A 13,838-nucleotide genomic window follows, 5' to 3' on the forward strand; every position below is an offset into this window, starting at 1 on the left:
CTCAATATAATTCTGCATATAGGACGAATGGAGATCCGGAGAATCAGAAAATTGCACAATGTATTTATCCAAGTAAAACCCTAGGGTTTACTGGATTAAACTGCTTTGATCAAAGTATATGCCACACGTTGCCTAAAATACTATATACTTATAGATTGGATACATACAGACGCAGGTGATACCTTTGTATACAGGACAATGTCCATTCTGTCAGTCTGGATATCAGCTTTTGAATTGGACTTTAGGGAAACCTGTATAATACATAAGCACTGTAGTTTACATGTAGCCATAGGGTATTGAGCTCTATATGGTCATCAAGGGATATTGCTCACTGGCCATATATTGATGGGGCTTGTATTGAAGAGTTGCCCACTGGGCCATAGATGCCATTCTGTTAAGCAAGCAATGGCTAATGAATATTCATTTGATGGTGACAGCAGGTGAAAGGTTATTTAATGTATACTGATGATTGACAGTAGAAATTGGTCATCTGTGTGATGGGCTGCACACAGATGACAAGTGAGGAAAAAATAGTCTTGAGTTTTATCCATGAAATTCTAAACAATTTTTTAAATATATACTCTCAATCTTCTTGGCTGTGCAGTTTGGATGTTACTATCTGCACGGTTGAAAAAAGTCCATCAAATTCAACCTATAACTAAACATGTTGATCCAGAGGAAGGCAAAACAAACGCCTTTGAGGCAGGTGCTAATTCCTCCATATTAAGGGAAAAAATCCTTCCCGCTATCATTTTTTTTAAGCTTTAATGTTTTCATGAGCATACAAGAGGCAGTTTTTTAATTGAAGGGGTTTTCCCACGAACAATTTACATTTGAATTACCGGTAAGATCTTGGAATAAAAAGTAAGTTTGAATCTTGTAGATTGTGAGCCTTCGCGGGCAGGGTCCTCTCTCCTTCTGTACCAGTTATGACTTGTATTGTTTAAGATTATTGTACCTGTTTTTATTATGTATACCCCTCCTTACATGTAAAACGCCATGGAATAAATGGCGCTATAACAATAAATAATAACAATAGGTTCCACAATTTCATGTGTTAATTTTTTTTCGCCTGTGCTGTGATAATCTCATAAATGTGCCCCTGCTGTGTACTGTGTAACGGCTGTGTCCGACCGTACAGGAACATGGTCTGATCATACCACAGCTCCTGGGCAGGGGACGAAGCTAAATAGTATACAGACAGGACAGCATGGGAATCACAGCTGATTCTTTTTATGAGGAAAATCTTTTCACTGCCTGTTTATTGTAACCCCTTACCCCCAAGGGTGGTTTGCACGTTAATGACCGGGCCAATTTTTACAGTTCTGACCACTGTCCCTTTATGAGGTTATAACTCTGGAACGCTTCAACGGATCTTGATGATTCTGACATTGTTTTCTCGTGACATATTGTACTTCATGATAGTGGTAAAACTTCTTTGTTATTACCGGCGTTTATTTGTGGGGAAAAAAACGGAAATTTGGCGACAACTTTGAAAATGTCGCAATTTTCCAACTTTGAATTTTTATGCCCTTAAATTACAGAGATATGTCACACAAAATACTTAAGTAACATTTCCCACATGTCTGCTTTACATCAGCACAATTTTGGAACAAAATTTTTTTTTTGTCAAGGAGTTATAAGGGTTAAAAGTTGACCAGCAATTTCTCATTTTTACAACATCATTTGTTTTAGGGACCACATCACATTTGAAGTCATTTTGAGGGGTTTATATGATAGAAAATAACCAAGTGTGACACCATTCTAAAAACTGCACCCCTCAAGGTGCTCAAAACCACATTCAAGAAGTTTATTAACCCTTCAGGTGTTTCACAGGAATTTTTGGAATGTTTTTAAAACAAAACGAACATTAGACTTTTTTTTCACAAATATTTACTTCAGCTCCAATTTGTTTTATTTTACCAAGAGTAGCAGGAGAAATGGACCCCCAAAAGTTGTTGTTCAATTTGTCCTGAGTACGCTGATACCCCATATGTGGGGGTAAACTACTGTTTGGGCGCATGGCAGAGCTCGGAAGGGAAGGAGCGCCGTTTGACTTTTCAATGCAAAATTGACTGGAATTGAGATGGGACGCCATGTTGCGTTTGGAGAGCCCCTGATGTGCCTAAACATTGAAACCCCCCACAAGTGACACCATTTTGGAAAGTAGACCCCCTAGCTTATACCGTTCCACGTTTGGTAAAACTGATAAGGGTATGTTCACACGTTCCTGATTTCCCTCCTTTTTTTTCAGGACTAAAAACCGCAGCTCTTGGCAGAAAACGCAGGTCCTTTTTTTGGTGCTTTTTTGGTGCTTTTTTGATGCGTTTTTTGATGCCTTTTTTTATGCAGTTTTCTATGCAGAGTCTGTGTGTTTTCTAGGAAGTTTTTTAAGGTTAAAATGGCTGAAAATACCCTAACCCTACCCCTAACCCTACCCCTAACCCTACCCCTAGCCCTAACCCTATTCTAACCTTAGTGGGGAAAAAAAAAAAATTCTTAATTTTTTTATTGTCCCTACCTATGGGGGTGACAAAGGGGGGGGGGGGGTCATTTACTATTTTTTTTTATTTTGATCACTGAGATAGGTTATATCTCAGTGATCAAAATGCACTTTGGAACGAATCTGCCGGCCGGCAGATTCGGCGGGCGCACTGCGCATGCGCCCGCCATTTTGCAAGATGGCGGCGCCCAGGGAGAAGACGGCCGGACGGACACCGGGAGGCCGGGTAAGTATAAGGGGGGGAGATTAGGGCACGGGGGGGGGCGTCGGAGCACGGGGGGTGGGATTGGGGCACGGGGGGCAGCCACACTGCAGCGGTTCTGCACCACAAACTGCAGTAAAACCCGCAGATATATTTTTCATCTGCGGGTTTTACTGCGGGTTTGACCTCACAATGGAGGTCTATGGGTGCAGAACCGCTGCAGTTCCGCAAAAAGAAGTGACACGGTACTTCTTTTTTACGGCGGCAATTCAGTGCGGCTTTTTTCGCGATTTTCCGCAATGTGGGCACAGCAGTTCCTGTTTTCCATAGGGTACATTGTAATGTACCCTGCATGGAAAACAGCTGCGGACCTGCAGCGGGAAAATCGCGGCGATTCCGCATGAAAAAAAGGATGGTGTGAACATGGCCTAAAGCAGTTTTATTCTTCGGGTCAGTACGATTACAGCGATACCTCATTTATATAATTTTTTAATGTTTTATATAAAAAATAATTATTTTGCATCACTTGAGGACTATAACTTTTTTATTTTTTCGCTGATGATGCTGTGTGGCGGCTCGTTTTTTGCCGGACATGATGACGTTTTCAGCGGTACCATGGTTATTTATATCCATATTTTTGATTGCGTGTTATTCTATTTTTTGTTCGGCGGTATGATAATAAAGCGTTGTTTTTTGCCTCATTTTTTTTTTTTTACGGTGATCACTGAAGGGGTTAACTAGTGGGACAGTTTTATTGGTCGGGTCGTTAGACACGGCGATGCTAAATGTTTACTTTTATTGTTTTTTTGTTGTTTTTTTTAGATAAAGAAATGTATTTATGGGAACAATATATATTTTTTCTTTATTTAGGATTTTTTTTTTTTTTACTTTATTACATTTCCCCAGGGGGGCATGTTTTAGGGTCAGATCGCTGATCTGACACTTTGCAGTGCACTGTGTCAGATCAGCGATCTGACGTGCACTGCTGGAGGCTTGCAGGCACCTGCTCTGAGCAGGCGGTGGTTAGCCACCTCCCTGCAGGACCCAGAAGCAGCCCCGTGGCCATATTGGATCCGGGGCCTGCAGAGAGGAGGAGGTAGGAGTAAGGAGATCACATTGTGTTGCTCCGGGGGTCTCAGGGAAGCACGCAGGGAGCCCCTTCCCTGCGCGATGCTTCCCTATGCCACCGGAACACTGCGATCATCTTTGATCACAGTGTGCCAGGGGTTAATGAACCAGGAGCGGTCCGCGACCGCTCCTGGCACATAGTTTCGGATGTCAGCTGCGATAGCCCCGTGAGCGCGGCCGATCGCATATGACGTACTATCCCGTCGAGGGTCAGATAGGCCCAGGTCACCTCGACGGGATAGTACGTCTAAGGTCAGAGAGGGGTTAAGCAATGTTTTACTTGAAAAATAATTTGCTGTCCTCTCCTGCCTGTATCCTTTTTTTTTTTTTTTGCTTGCTCACCTGCCCAGGAGATCTGGTATGATTGGACCATGTTCCTGTAAGGTCAGACACAGCCATTACACAGTACACAGCAGGGGCCCATTTATAAGAATGTCTCTGCACAGGGACATTTTATTAAGCACATCCAACTGTGGAAATAATAATAACTATTGATTAAAATTACCGTAATGTTAGTAGGAAAACCCCTTTAAGGCCCTCATACAAATTACATAGCTGTTAGCTGGGTTCAGCGGGTCATCACCTACTCCCCTTTATGCGCAGGCCTGCCAACTGTTCCAGTGTTTTCTATAAGAGAAACTCTTCTGGCAGTGATTTTGGAAATCCTTATAGATATCGGCAAGTTCATCCAACTTTGTGTGTGTGGGTCTTTAAAGAAATACAGCATCATATGATATGAATATCTAAATATATAACCTCTCTTGTGACCTGATTACTCTTCTTATTCCACAGTGGCAAGGTGAAACTCAGGAGTTCTGCCCAAGTGCCAAGGTCATTCTTGTGGGCTGTAAACTAGACATGAGGACAGATCTGAACACTTTACGGGAACTGTCCAAACAGAGACTTATCCCGGTCACACACGAACAGGTAAGTCTCTTCTAAGAATACCAATATGTGGAAAACATTTATGTACAGCAGTGTTCCCCAATTCCGGTCCTCAAGAGCCACCAACAGGTCATGTTTTCAGGATTTCCTTAGTATTGCACAGGTGATAATTACATCACCTGGACAGGCAAGCATTCAATCATCTGTGAATAAGGAAATCCTCAAAACATGACCTGTTGGTGGCTCTTGAGGACCGGAGTTGGGGAACACTGATGTACAGTATACCATTCACAACCTCAAAACTAGCTACAACTGCAAGATTTCCAGAATAGTAAAAAGAGATCTGTATAAAAAACTCAAAAAGCTACTTCAATAAACATAAAAAATGCACTCTTTTACTTCTATTCTTAGGTATGATCAATTGAAGTTAAAGGCCCAAAGTCTCCCCACTCCTCCTTACAAAGGAGAACTTTCTCTGAGCGAGTCAATGTCAGACTACTCTGGCAGAGACTTACCTTGATGAGAACAAATGAATTGGCAGTCTGAAGTCAGACGTGCCGAATCCTTAGTGTTGAGGCCTCCATTCACATTATGGGGTCAACCAATATCCGCTTGGTCAACTTTAGTTTAAAGAGATTGTCTGGTACGTTATATTGATGGCCTATCCTTACAATAAGTCATCAATAACTGATCCTTGGGAGTGCAACACCTGTCAACCCTGCTGATCAGCTGTTCTAGGTGCTGGATGAAAGTGATCACTTGCAGAGCGGAACTACACAGTTCCGTCAACTGTATAGTGGATACAGCCAGGCACTGCAGATGCACACTTATTCAATTGAATAGGGATTAATGTGCAATACCTGGCCACGACCACATTGCTCCACAACTGAACACATTCGGCCACCACTCCACTGAGAACAGCTGATCAGCGGAGGCTCCAGGTGTCGCACCTTTACTGATCTGATAGTGATCTTATTCTAAGGATAGGCTATCAATATCAAGTACCGGACCACCCGTTTAATGTTTATGGGGGCCTTTAAAACTTGACCCACAGAATTATGTATGGACGTCACAGCAAGTATTTTGTTTATGATGCTATTTAATGCTAGAACACTAGTAAAATAACGATAAATGTACAGTTTATACGTGCTAAAAATAGTAAGGTTAGAGATGGGATTCCTGGTATGACATGTTCCTAAAATGGACTGACTCGGCCAGTGTTTACACAGTTCCCACACTTCATTCCTTCCATGTCCTAATCCACATCCTCTCCAGCCCCGTGCACTAGACATTTACATTCCCATAGATAAAACGGTCTAAAATCGTGTTTTCTTCAGCCAGTTCACAGCAGACTAAACAAAAATGACAAAGAGAAAATGTTGTTTATGTGTACGGAGGCGAAAATGAATTTGTCGAGATTCTGGCTCACAGGCAGTGTCGTAATTTCAGTAGCGGGCTTGAGGATAAGATCAGCCAAATTGCAGCCACTACTAAATCAGGTTTCAATTTAATAACACATAATGACAGAGAAGTCTCTGTTCACATCAAGAAGAATCTAGTTTTTTTTTCTGTCTGACTACTGGTGCCATGTCCACTTACAGTTGTGTGAAAAAGTGTTTGCCCCATTTCTGATTTCCTATTCTTTTGCATGTTTGTCACACTTAAATGTTTCAGATCACCAAACAAATATAAAGATAACACAAGTAAACACAAAATGTAGTTTTTAAATGAAGGTCTTTATTATTAAAGGGATTCTATCAGCAGGATTGTGCTGAGTAGCCTACAGACAGCGTCAGGTCCACGCCGTTATACTGATTACAATGATACCTTGGTTGATGAAATCCGTCTTGTGGTTGTTGTGTAATCTGTATTTTCAGTTTTGAGTTAATGATATGCTCGTGAGTTGGGGCAGCCTGTGGGGGGTCTTCATGTGGTTTTCTACTTAGATACTCATGTGTATGGCGTCTGCCCTATCCTTAAGCAGAGCACCACATGAAGACCGCTGCCACAGGCTACCCCGGAGCACGAGCACATCATTAACTCCAAAGTAAAAATAAAGATTAAACAACAACCACAAGACTGATTTCATGATTTCATCAACCAAAATATAATTTTAATCAGTATTCTGAAATACCCTGGTTTAAGGAAAGGGGGAAAAAGGACAAAAGCGGCACTTCCTCTGAGCGTAATACGTTTTTACCAACAGTAAAAAAAGAAAATCTTTTAGTTGTGGTTATGCTTACCATTAATCAGTAAGAAACGCTGAGATTCTCAAGGAATCAATTCTTCAATTTTAATCAGTATAACAGCGCCAACCTGACACTGTAGGTTACTCAACACAATCCTGTTGACAGGTTCCCTTTAAGGAAAAAAGAAATCCAAATCTACAGGGCTTTGTGTGAAAAAGTGATTGTCCCCTAAACCTAAACCTTGCAGCAACAACTCCAATCAAGCAGTTGTGATAACTGGCAGAGTCTTTCACAACATTCAGGAGGAATTTTGTCCCACTCATCCTTGCAGAATTGTTGTAAAGCAGCCACATTGGAGGGTTTATGAGCATGAACCGCCTTTTTTTAAATGCCACAACATCTCAATCAATCTGTTTAAGGTTAGGACCTGGCCACTCCAAATTCTTAATTTTGTTTTTCTTAAGACATTCAGTGATGGAAGTGCTGGTGTGTTTTGGATCATTGTCTTCCTGCATAACCCAAGTGCGCTTCATATTGAGGTCACAAACAGATGGCCGGACATTCTCCTTAAGGATTTTTTGGTAGACATCCGAGTTCATGGTTTAATTTACCACAGCAAGTCTTCCAGTTCCCGAAGTAGCTAAGCAGTGCCAGATCATCACACTATCACCACAATATTTTACTGTTGGTATGATGTTCCTTTTCTGAAATGCTGTTACTTCTACACCAGATGCAATGGGACATACACCTTCCAAAAAGTTAAACTTTTGTCTCGTCAATCCACAGAGTATTCTCCCAAAAGTCTTGGGAATTATCAAGATGTTTTCTAACAAAACTGAAACAAGCCTTTATTTTCTTATTGTTCAACAGTGGTTTTTGTCTTGGAACTCTACCATGCAGGCCAATTTTGTCCAGTCTCTTTCTTATGGTGGAGTCATGAACACTGACCTGAACTGAGGTCTGCAGTTCTTGGATGTTGTGGGTTCTTTTGTGACCATTTGGATGAGTCGTCGTTTCAATTTCGGGGTAATTTTGGTCAGCCAGCCACTCCTGGGAAGGTTCACCACTGTTCCATGTTCCTACTATTTGTGGATAATGGCGCTCACTAGTTCGCTGGAGTCACACAACTTTAGAAATGGCTTTAAAACCTTTTCAAGACTGATGGATCTCAATTACTTTTGTTTCTAATTTATTTCCGAATTTCTTTTAATCTCTGCATGATGTCTAGCTTTTGGGGAACTTTTGGTCAACTTCACTTTGTCAGGCAGGTCCTATTTAAGAAATTTCTTGATTGAGAACATGTGGCAGTATTCAGGCCTGGGTGTAGAAGGGGAATTTGAATTCCGCTTTCAAAAGATGTGGTAAACCAGTTAATTTATGTTTTTAATGTGGGGGCAATCACTTTTTCACAGAGCCCTGCCGTTTTGGATTTATTTTTCCCTTGATAATAATAAAGACCTTCATTTAAAAACTGCATTTTGTTTACTTGTGTTATCTTTGTCTAATATTTAAAGTTAGTGATCTGAAACATTTAAATGTGACACACACGCAAAAGATTAGGAAATCAGGAAGGGGCAAATTTTTTTTCACACAACTGTACATTTCAACTTATGAATGACCCCATTTCCTTGGTGGGTACAGTATCTATATAATATCTATATAGTCCAAACATGCCAAGATTGGCCTGATTCGTTATTTATGGCTTTATTACTAGTCATTTCATTTTTTAACCAGATTTAATGCCAGTTGATGTGGGCAATGACCTAAAGTGACCACATCCCAACTTTGTAGAATTAAGAGTGTTTAGAAATCTGTGGCTTGGATACTTTAAAGTTTGTCAGGTAGCAAGGCCCCATCAACTAGTATCTCTCCTATATTATTCCAGATAATAGTCATCACCAGACCAAGTGCATGATTTGGCCCAAAAATGTTAGCCAGTAGTAGAAATTTCAACTGGTAGATGAGGAGTTCTGCAGTACATTTATTATTGGGACCAGGAGTCTTCAGAATCTTCCAGTCTTTAGTTCAAGGTGAAATTGACACTGAGGACAGGTCAGAATCCATGTGATTTGGTAGTATAAAATTATATTTCCTCTTAAAATATTTTTGCAAGTAAATTCATGTCAGATACAGAACACCCTTAAAGGGAATCTGTCACATTGAATATGCAGTCTGATCTGCCAACAAAACGTTATAAACACTGTCATAGAGATTACGATCGATCACTGATTAGGACTACCCCCATAATGGCCAATCCCAGAATTAGAGGGGATGTCAATGATTGGAATACCAGTTGTACAAAATCTTTTCACATAAGTCTATATATCAATCAGTTCATCTTGTCCTACCCGTAGATTTCTGAACTGATAGTTTTGAAGCTCAGAAAGATGCAATGAATGCAAATTTCAATTTTTTTTTTCTCATTTCCTACAATATATCCTCCAATTAATATTTGATTATTATAATATATAAAAACTTATTCCCCCTCGAAGTGAAGCTCCAGTGAAAAATTGCCTAATTATATATAATCCTGTTCTTGCCTATGAAATATTATTTCATTACAGTATACATTTGTATTTTCCGCTCGCCTTAATAGTTTACATAAAATGCTACAAAATATAAAGGCTTAATTGTCTTGTAAGGTATAAAAGTCTGTTTTGTATTTTTTTTAACGATATTGGTGAGATATAGTGAAGTTAGGCTTGATGCTGTATATTAGAGTAGCTTTATTAACAGGCATTGCCTCACGTGTCATACAACAGTAGAGAAATCAAATTGAGATGCAATTGATGCCTTTCATATTTTTAGTTGTCTGTTCACTATAAACCTCTACTTCTAATGCGTCCCTCTATTTTGCACTGGCTTCAGCTAAAGGCCCCTTCACATTAAGCGACGCTGCAGCGATACCGACAACGATCCGGATCGCTGCAGCGTCGCTGTTTGGTCGCTGGAGAGCTGTCACACAGACCGCTCTGCAGCGACCAACGATGCCGGTAACCAGGGTAAACATCGGGTAACTAAGCGCAGGGCCGCGCTTAGTAACCCGATGTTTACCCTGGTTACCATCCTAAAAGTAACAAAAAAGAAACAGTACATACTTACCTACAGCCGTCTGTCCTCCAGCGCTGTGCTCTGCACTCCTCCTGTACTGGCTGTGAGCACAGCGGCCGGAAAGCAGAGCGGTGACGTCACCGCTCTGCTTTCCGGCTGACCGACGCTCACAGCCAGTACAGGAGGAGTGCAGAGCACAGCCCTGGAGGACAGACGGCTGTAGGTAAGTATGTACTGTTTCTTTTTTTTTTACTTTTAGGACAGCCTATTCGCACTCAGCAATCTAGTGTATATTGCTGTGTGCACATCATTTACTTTGGTTTGTGTAAACAGGCAGTCAAACCATTGGTCATATCATAGCACCGATCGTATAGTGCCACCGGTTAGTTCATGTAAACGGACCTTCAGAATGCACTTTCATGTTAATTTAGTTAAAGAAGCACTCCCGTCAGTTTTGGCCTCTTAATTAATAAATTGCAGTTATCATATTATATAGCACAATGTACCTACAATTGCTCATTTTGCCCTTCTACTCTAGTTAACTTCTCTTTTTCATTAGGTCTAGGAAATCTTGTGATTTAAAAACAGATTAGCTGAATCCTTCTAAGCTCTATGTAGAAACAAGAGGTCTTTTGTATCTGAATGAGTTATCCCCTTCTTCAGCTACTGACCCAGATGCTCTGCTTCTCCCCCTGCCAGGGACTTTTGCAGTGATTAATCATGCAGGGAAAAGACACTCCCTGTTTCTGCATAGTCTTTACAAGTATTCGGCTAGTCTGTTTTTTAATCACATGCTGTGATAGACCTAGTGGAAAAGAGGAGAATTAGCTGGGCAAAAAGTCAAAATGAGTAGAGATGGGTGAACCCGAACAGTACCAAACATTGTGTTACTGTTGGGGTTCGGCACCCCAAACATCAGGTGTTTCCCACACTGTTGCCTGTATGACAGCGAGAAAAAACACCGGTGGCTCTGATTGGTAGTAAGATCATTACTGCCGGTCAGAGAGCAGCTTTTCCCACTCTTACTACCAGTCACAGCTACTAGCTTGCACTGTGATCTGACAAACGTTTACTGCTGGTCACAGGCGTTGGCTGATGAGAGGGTACTACTCCCATCAGAATATGCCTATCGGTGATAAAAGCGAGAGCAGGCACTGCTGATGGGAGTATTCATCAGCAGGTGGCTGTGCTATAAATAAATAAAATAAGTGATTTTGGGCCTCATCTATTTTTGATAACCAGCGGAGGCAAAACTGACAGCTGTGGGTTGCAACCCTCAGCTATTAGCTTTTTCATGGCTGGTAGAATAGTTGGGTCCCACATTGTTTTTTTTTTTTAAGTAAATAATTTAAAAAAAGGCTTACCACCCATTTTTTGACAACCAGGCAAGCTAAAGCAGACAGCTGGGGTCTGGTATTCTCAGGCTGTTAAAGGTCCATGGATATTTCCCTCTAGCCTACAAAATAGCAGCCAGTTACTGCCCCAATTATGGCGCTTTGCCCTTCTCTTCCCACTTACCCTGTTGCGTTGGCAAATGGGGTAATATTTGTGAGGTTGATGTCAGCTGTTCTATGGCCACTGACATCAAGCTCACAGGTATTGGAGAGGCGTCTATAAGACGCCCCATTACTAACCCCAAAGTTAGTGTAAAAAAAAGACATATCCATAATAAAATCCTTTTATTTTACCTGTCCCACATGAAGATAATCCATACTGTCCCGCGACGATCCAGATGATTTGGATAGCCTCCTGTAGTGTCTAACGCTGAGCTGCTATGATTAAAGGGGCACTGTCACCCCCTCCAGCCGTTATAAACTTAAAGAGCCACCTTGTGCAGCAGTAATGCTGCATTCTAACAAGGTGGCTCTTTTAGTTTTTGCTTCTGTTATTCCCTCAATAAAGCGTTTTATAATTTTCCCCATATACCTATGTTTAGATCTGGAGGCAGGTCTGAAGCCCCCTCTTTGAAGCGTCCAACTGCTGTCAGTCATCTCTTCTGGGGCGCTGGTCGCCGCCCCCTCAGCGCTGTTTTCGTCTGAAATCCGGCGCCTGTGCTGTGCATGCCTGCCAGGGGCAGGCGCATTGAGTATTGGCCGTCATAGCTCAGATACCGGGTTCCTGACGGCGCCTGTGCGGGCAGTGCGGCCACCCTGTTGCTGAATCCCCACCCTGTACTGTGTTATGCATTATGCACAGTGAGGGGCGGGGATTCAGCAACAGGGTGGCCGCACTGCCCGCACAGGCGCCGTCAGGAACCCGGCATCTGAGCTATGACGGCCAATACTCAATGCGCCTGGCAGGCAAGCACAGGTCCCCCATAAAAGAACCAAGAAATGCTAACCACATCCCATAGCTGGGATCTGATATTTATAGCCTTGGAACCTTTAGGGATCCTTCCTCAAATATTAACATCAGCTCTCAGCCGTTGACTTTTCCTCTGCTGCTTAGGAAAATAACAGGGAGCGCCACTTTTTTTTCAATATTTTCTCCTCTGACCTCAGTAGATCGAAGCATAGTGCATAGGCGCGAGCCACGATTTCTTTGCGCAGATATAAGATTTTGTCCAGCAATATGGATGACGTGAGGCTTCATCCACGTCACTTAAGGAAGGAGGGACAGCGTGCAGCAGCCGGGGGGAGGGATGGAGAGGCCCAAAACCACATCCATCAAGCTGACCGGATTACCATACCGTGTGGGAGAACTTATAAAAGGTGTTTATTTTTGTGGGGGGGAGGTTATACAGGTGGAAGTCTGGGGGTCATATAAGTATTTGGGGAATGCAGCACAGGCGCTGAATAAGGTCATAGTTTTAGTTGATATGACAACTGGTGACAGGTTCCCTTTAAAAAGGTATATGGACAAATGGTATATACTAATGTATGGCTGTTTTAATGAGATATTAATGGTTTCCCTCTTATTCCAGGGTAGCACTCAGGCCCGTCAGATTGGAGCTGTGGCTTACGTAGAATGTTCTTCGAAGGTGTCTGAGAACAGTGTGAGGGACGTGTTTCACGTGACCACCTTGGCTTCTGTTAACCGCGTTCACAAGAACCTCAAACGTAGCAACTCAAAGAGGGGACTGAAACGTGTGTCTCAGCTGCCTGGACGGACTGAACTATTAAGTGAGACAGAAATGCGGAAAGACCGTGCCAAGAGCTGTTCCATTATGTGAAAAATGTGCCTATTGGCTGTATATAGTGCGTGTAGAGGCTCCACTCTACATGGTAATACGGGCATCCAATCCACAGAAATGGCAGATTTTGCTTTGGCCATATGTTGTGTAACCATAGTTAGATGCCGGCCTGTGACTGTTAGTTATTTCTGGATTGCCGTAGGAAAAAAAACTTTGAGAATGCGAGTCAATGGCGATATACACAAATTAACAAGTAACAGCGCATTAAGAGTTTGCTTTCGTCCTGCTGATTCTGTCCCCATCGATGTATTTATATGCGCACAGTTCACGCCCATTGTACAGAGCATAGAGGAGGCGTCTGTGTGAAGCCTATGTAACGTGTGTATATATGTATGTATGTTTATATGTATATATACACACACAGAAGACGCACATTGTGTTATGGAGGGGTGTGGAAGGTTGTCGGTTTGAGAATTGAAACATTGTTGTAATCCAAAATTATAATTAAAATCAATTTATTGTTACAAGATTGCTTCTTCACCATTTTTTTTTTTCAAAGCCTAAACTGGATACCCAGTGTAGATGCACACAACATATCTAAATCTTCATGTATAAAAGACACATCCATTGGGAGTTTTAATATTTCCTGTCCATATGTAGATCAATTTATGCCTTCATCTCTTGTAACAAACTGGTGATGCATTTTGAGACATGACATTACAAATCTGACACATACGGTATAATCTT

General features: G+C 41.8%; 1 protein-coding gene across 1 annotated transcript in view; it reads left to right on the top strand.

The window, feature by feature from the left end:
* Window positions 1–13,618, top strand: part of RND2 (Rho family GTPase 2) — a 218,510-nt gene extending 204,892 nt beyond the window's left edge. The window contains exons 4-5 of the mRNA XM_069751884.1: window positions 4,626–4,760; window positions 12,882–13,618. Coding sequence (XP_069607985.1) covers window positions 4,626–4,760; window positions 12,882–13,130 — 384 coding nt within the window. The 3' untranslated portion in view covers window positions 13,131–13,618. The remainder of the gene's footprint in view (window positions 1–4,625; window positions 4,761–12,881) is intronic.
* Window positions 13,619–13,838: the final 220 nt, after the last annotated feature.

Source organism: Ranitomeya imitator, chromosome 2 (assembly GCF_032444005.1).
Source record: "Ranitomeya imitator isolate aRanImi1 chromosome 2, aRanImi1.pri, whole genome shotgun sequence".
NCBI lineage: Eukaryota > Metazoa > Chordata > Amphibia > Anura > Dendrobatidae > Ranitomeya > Ranitomeya imitator.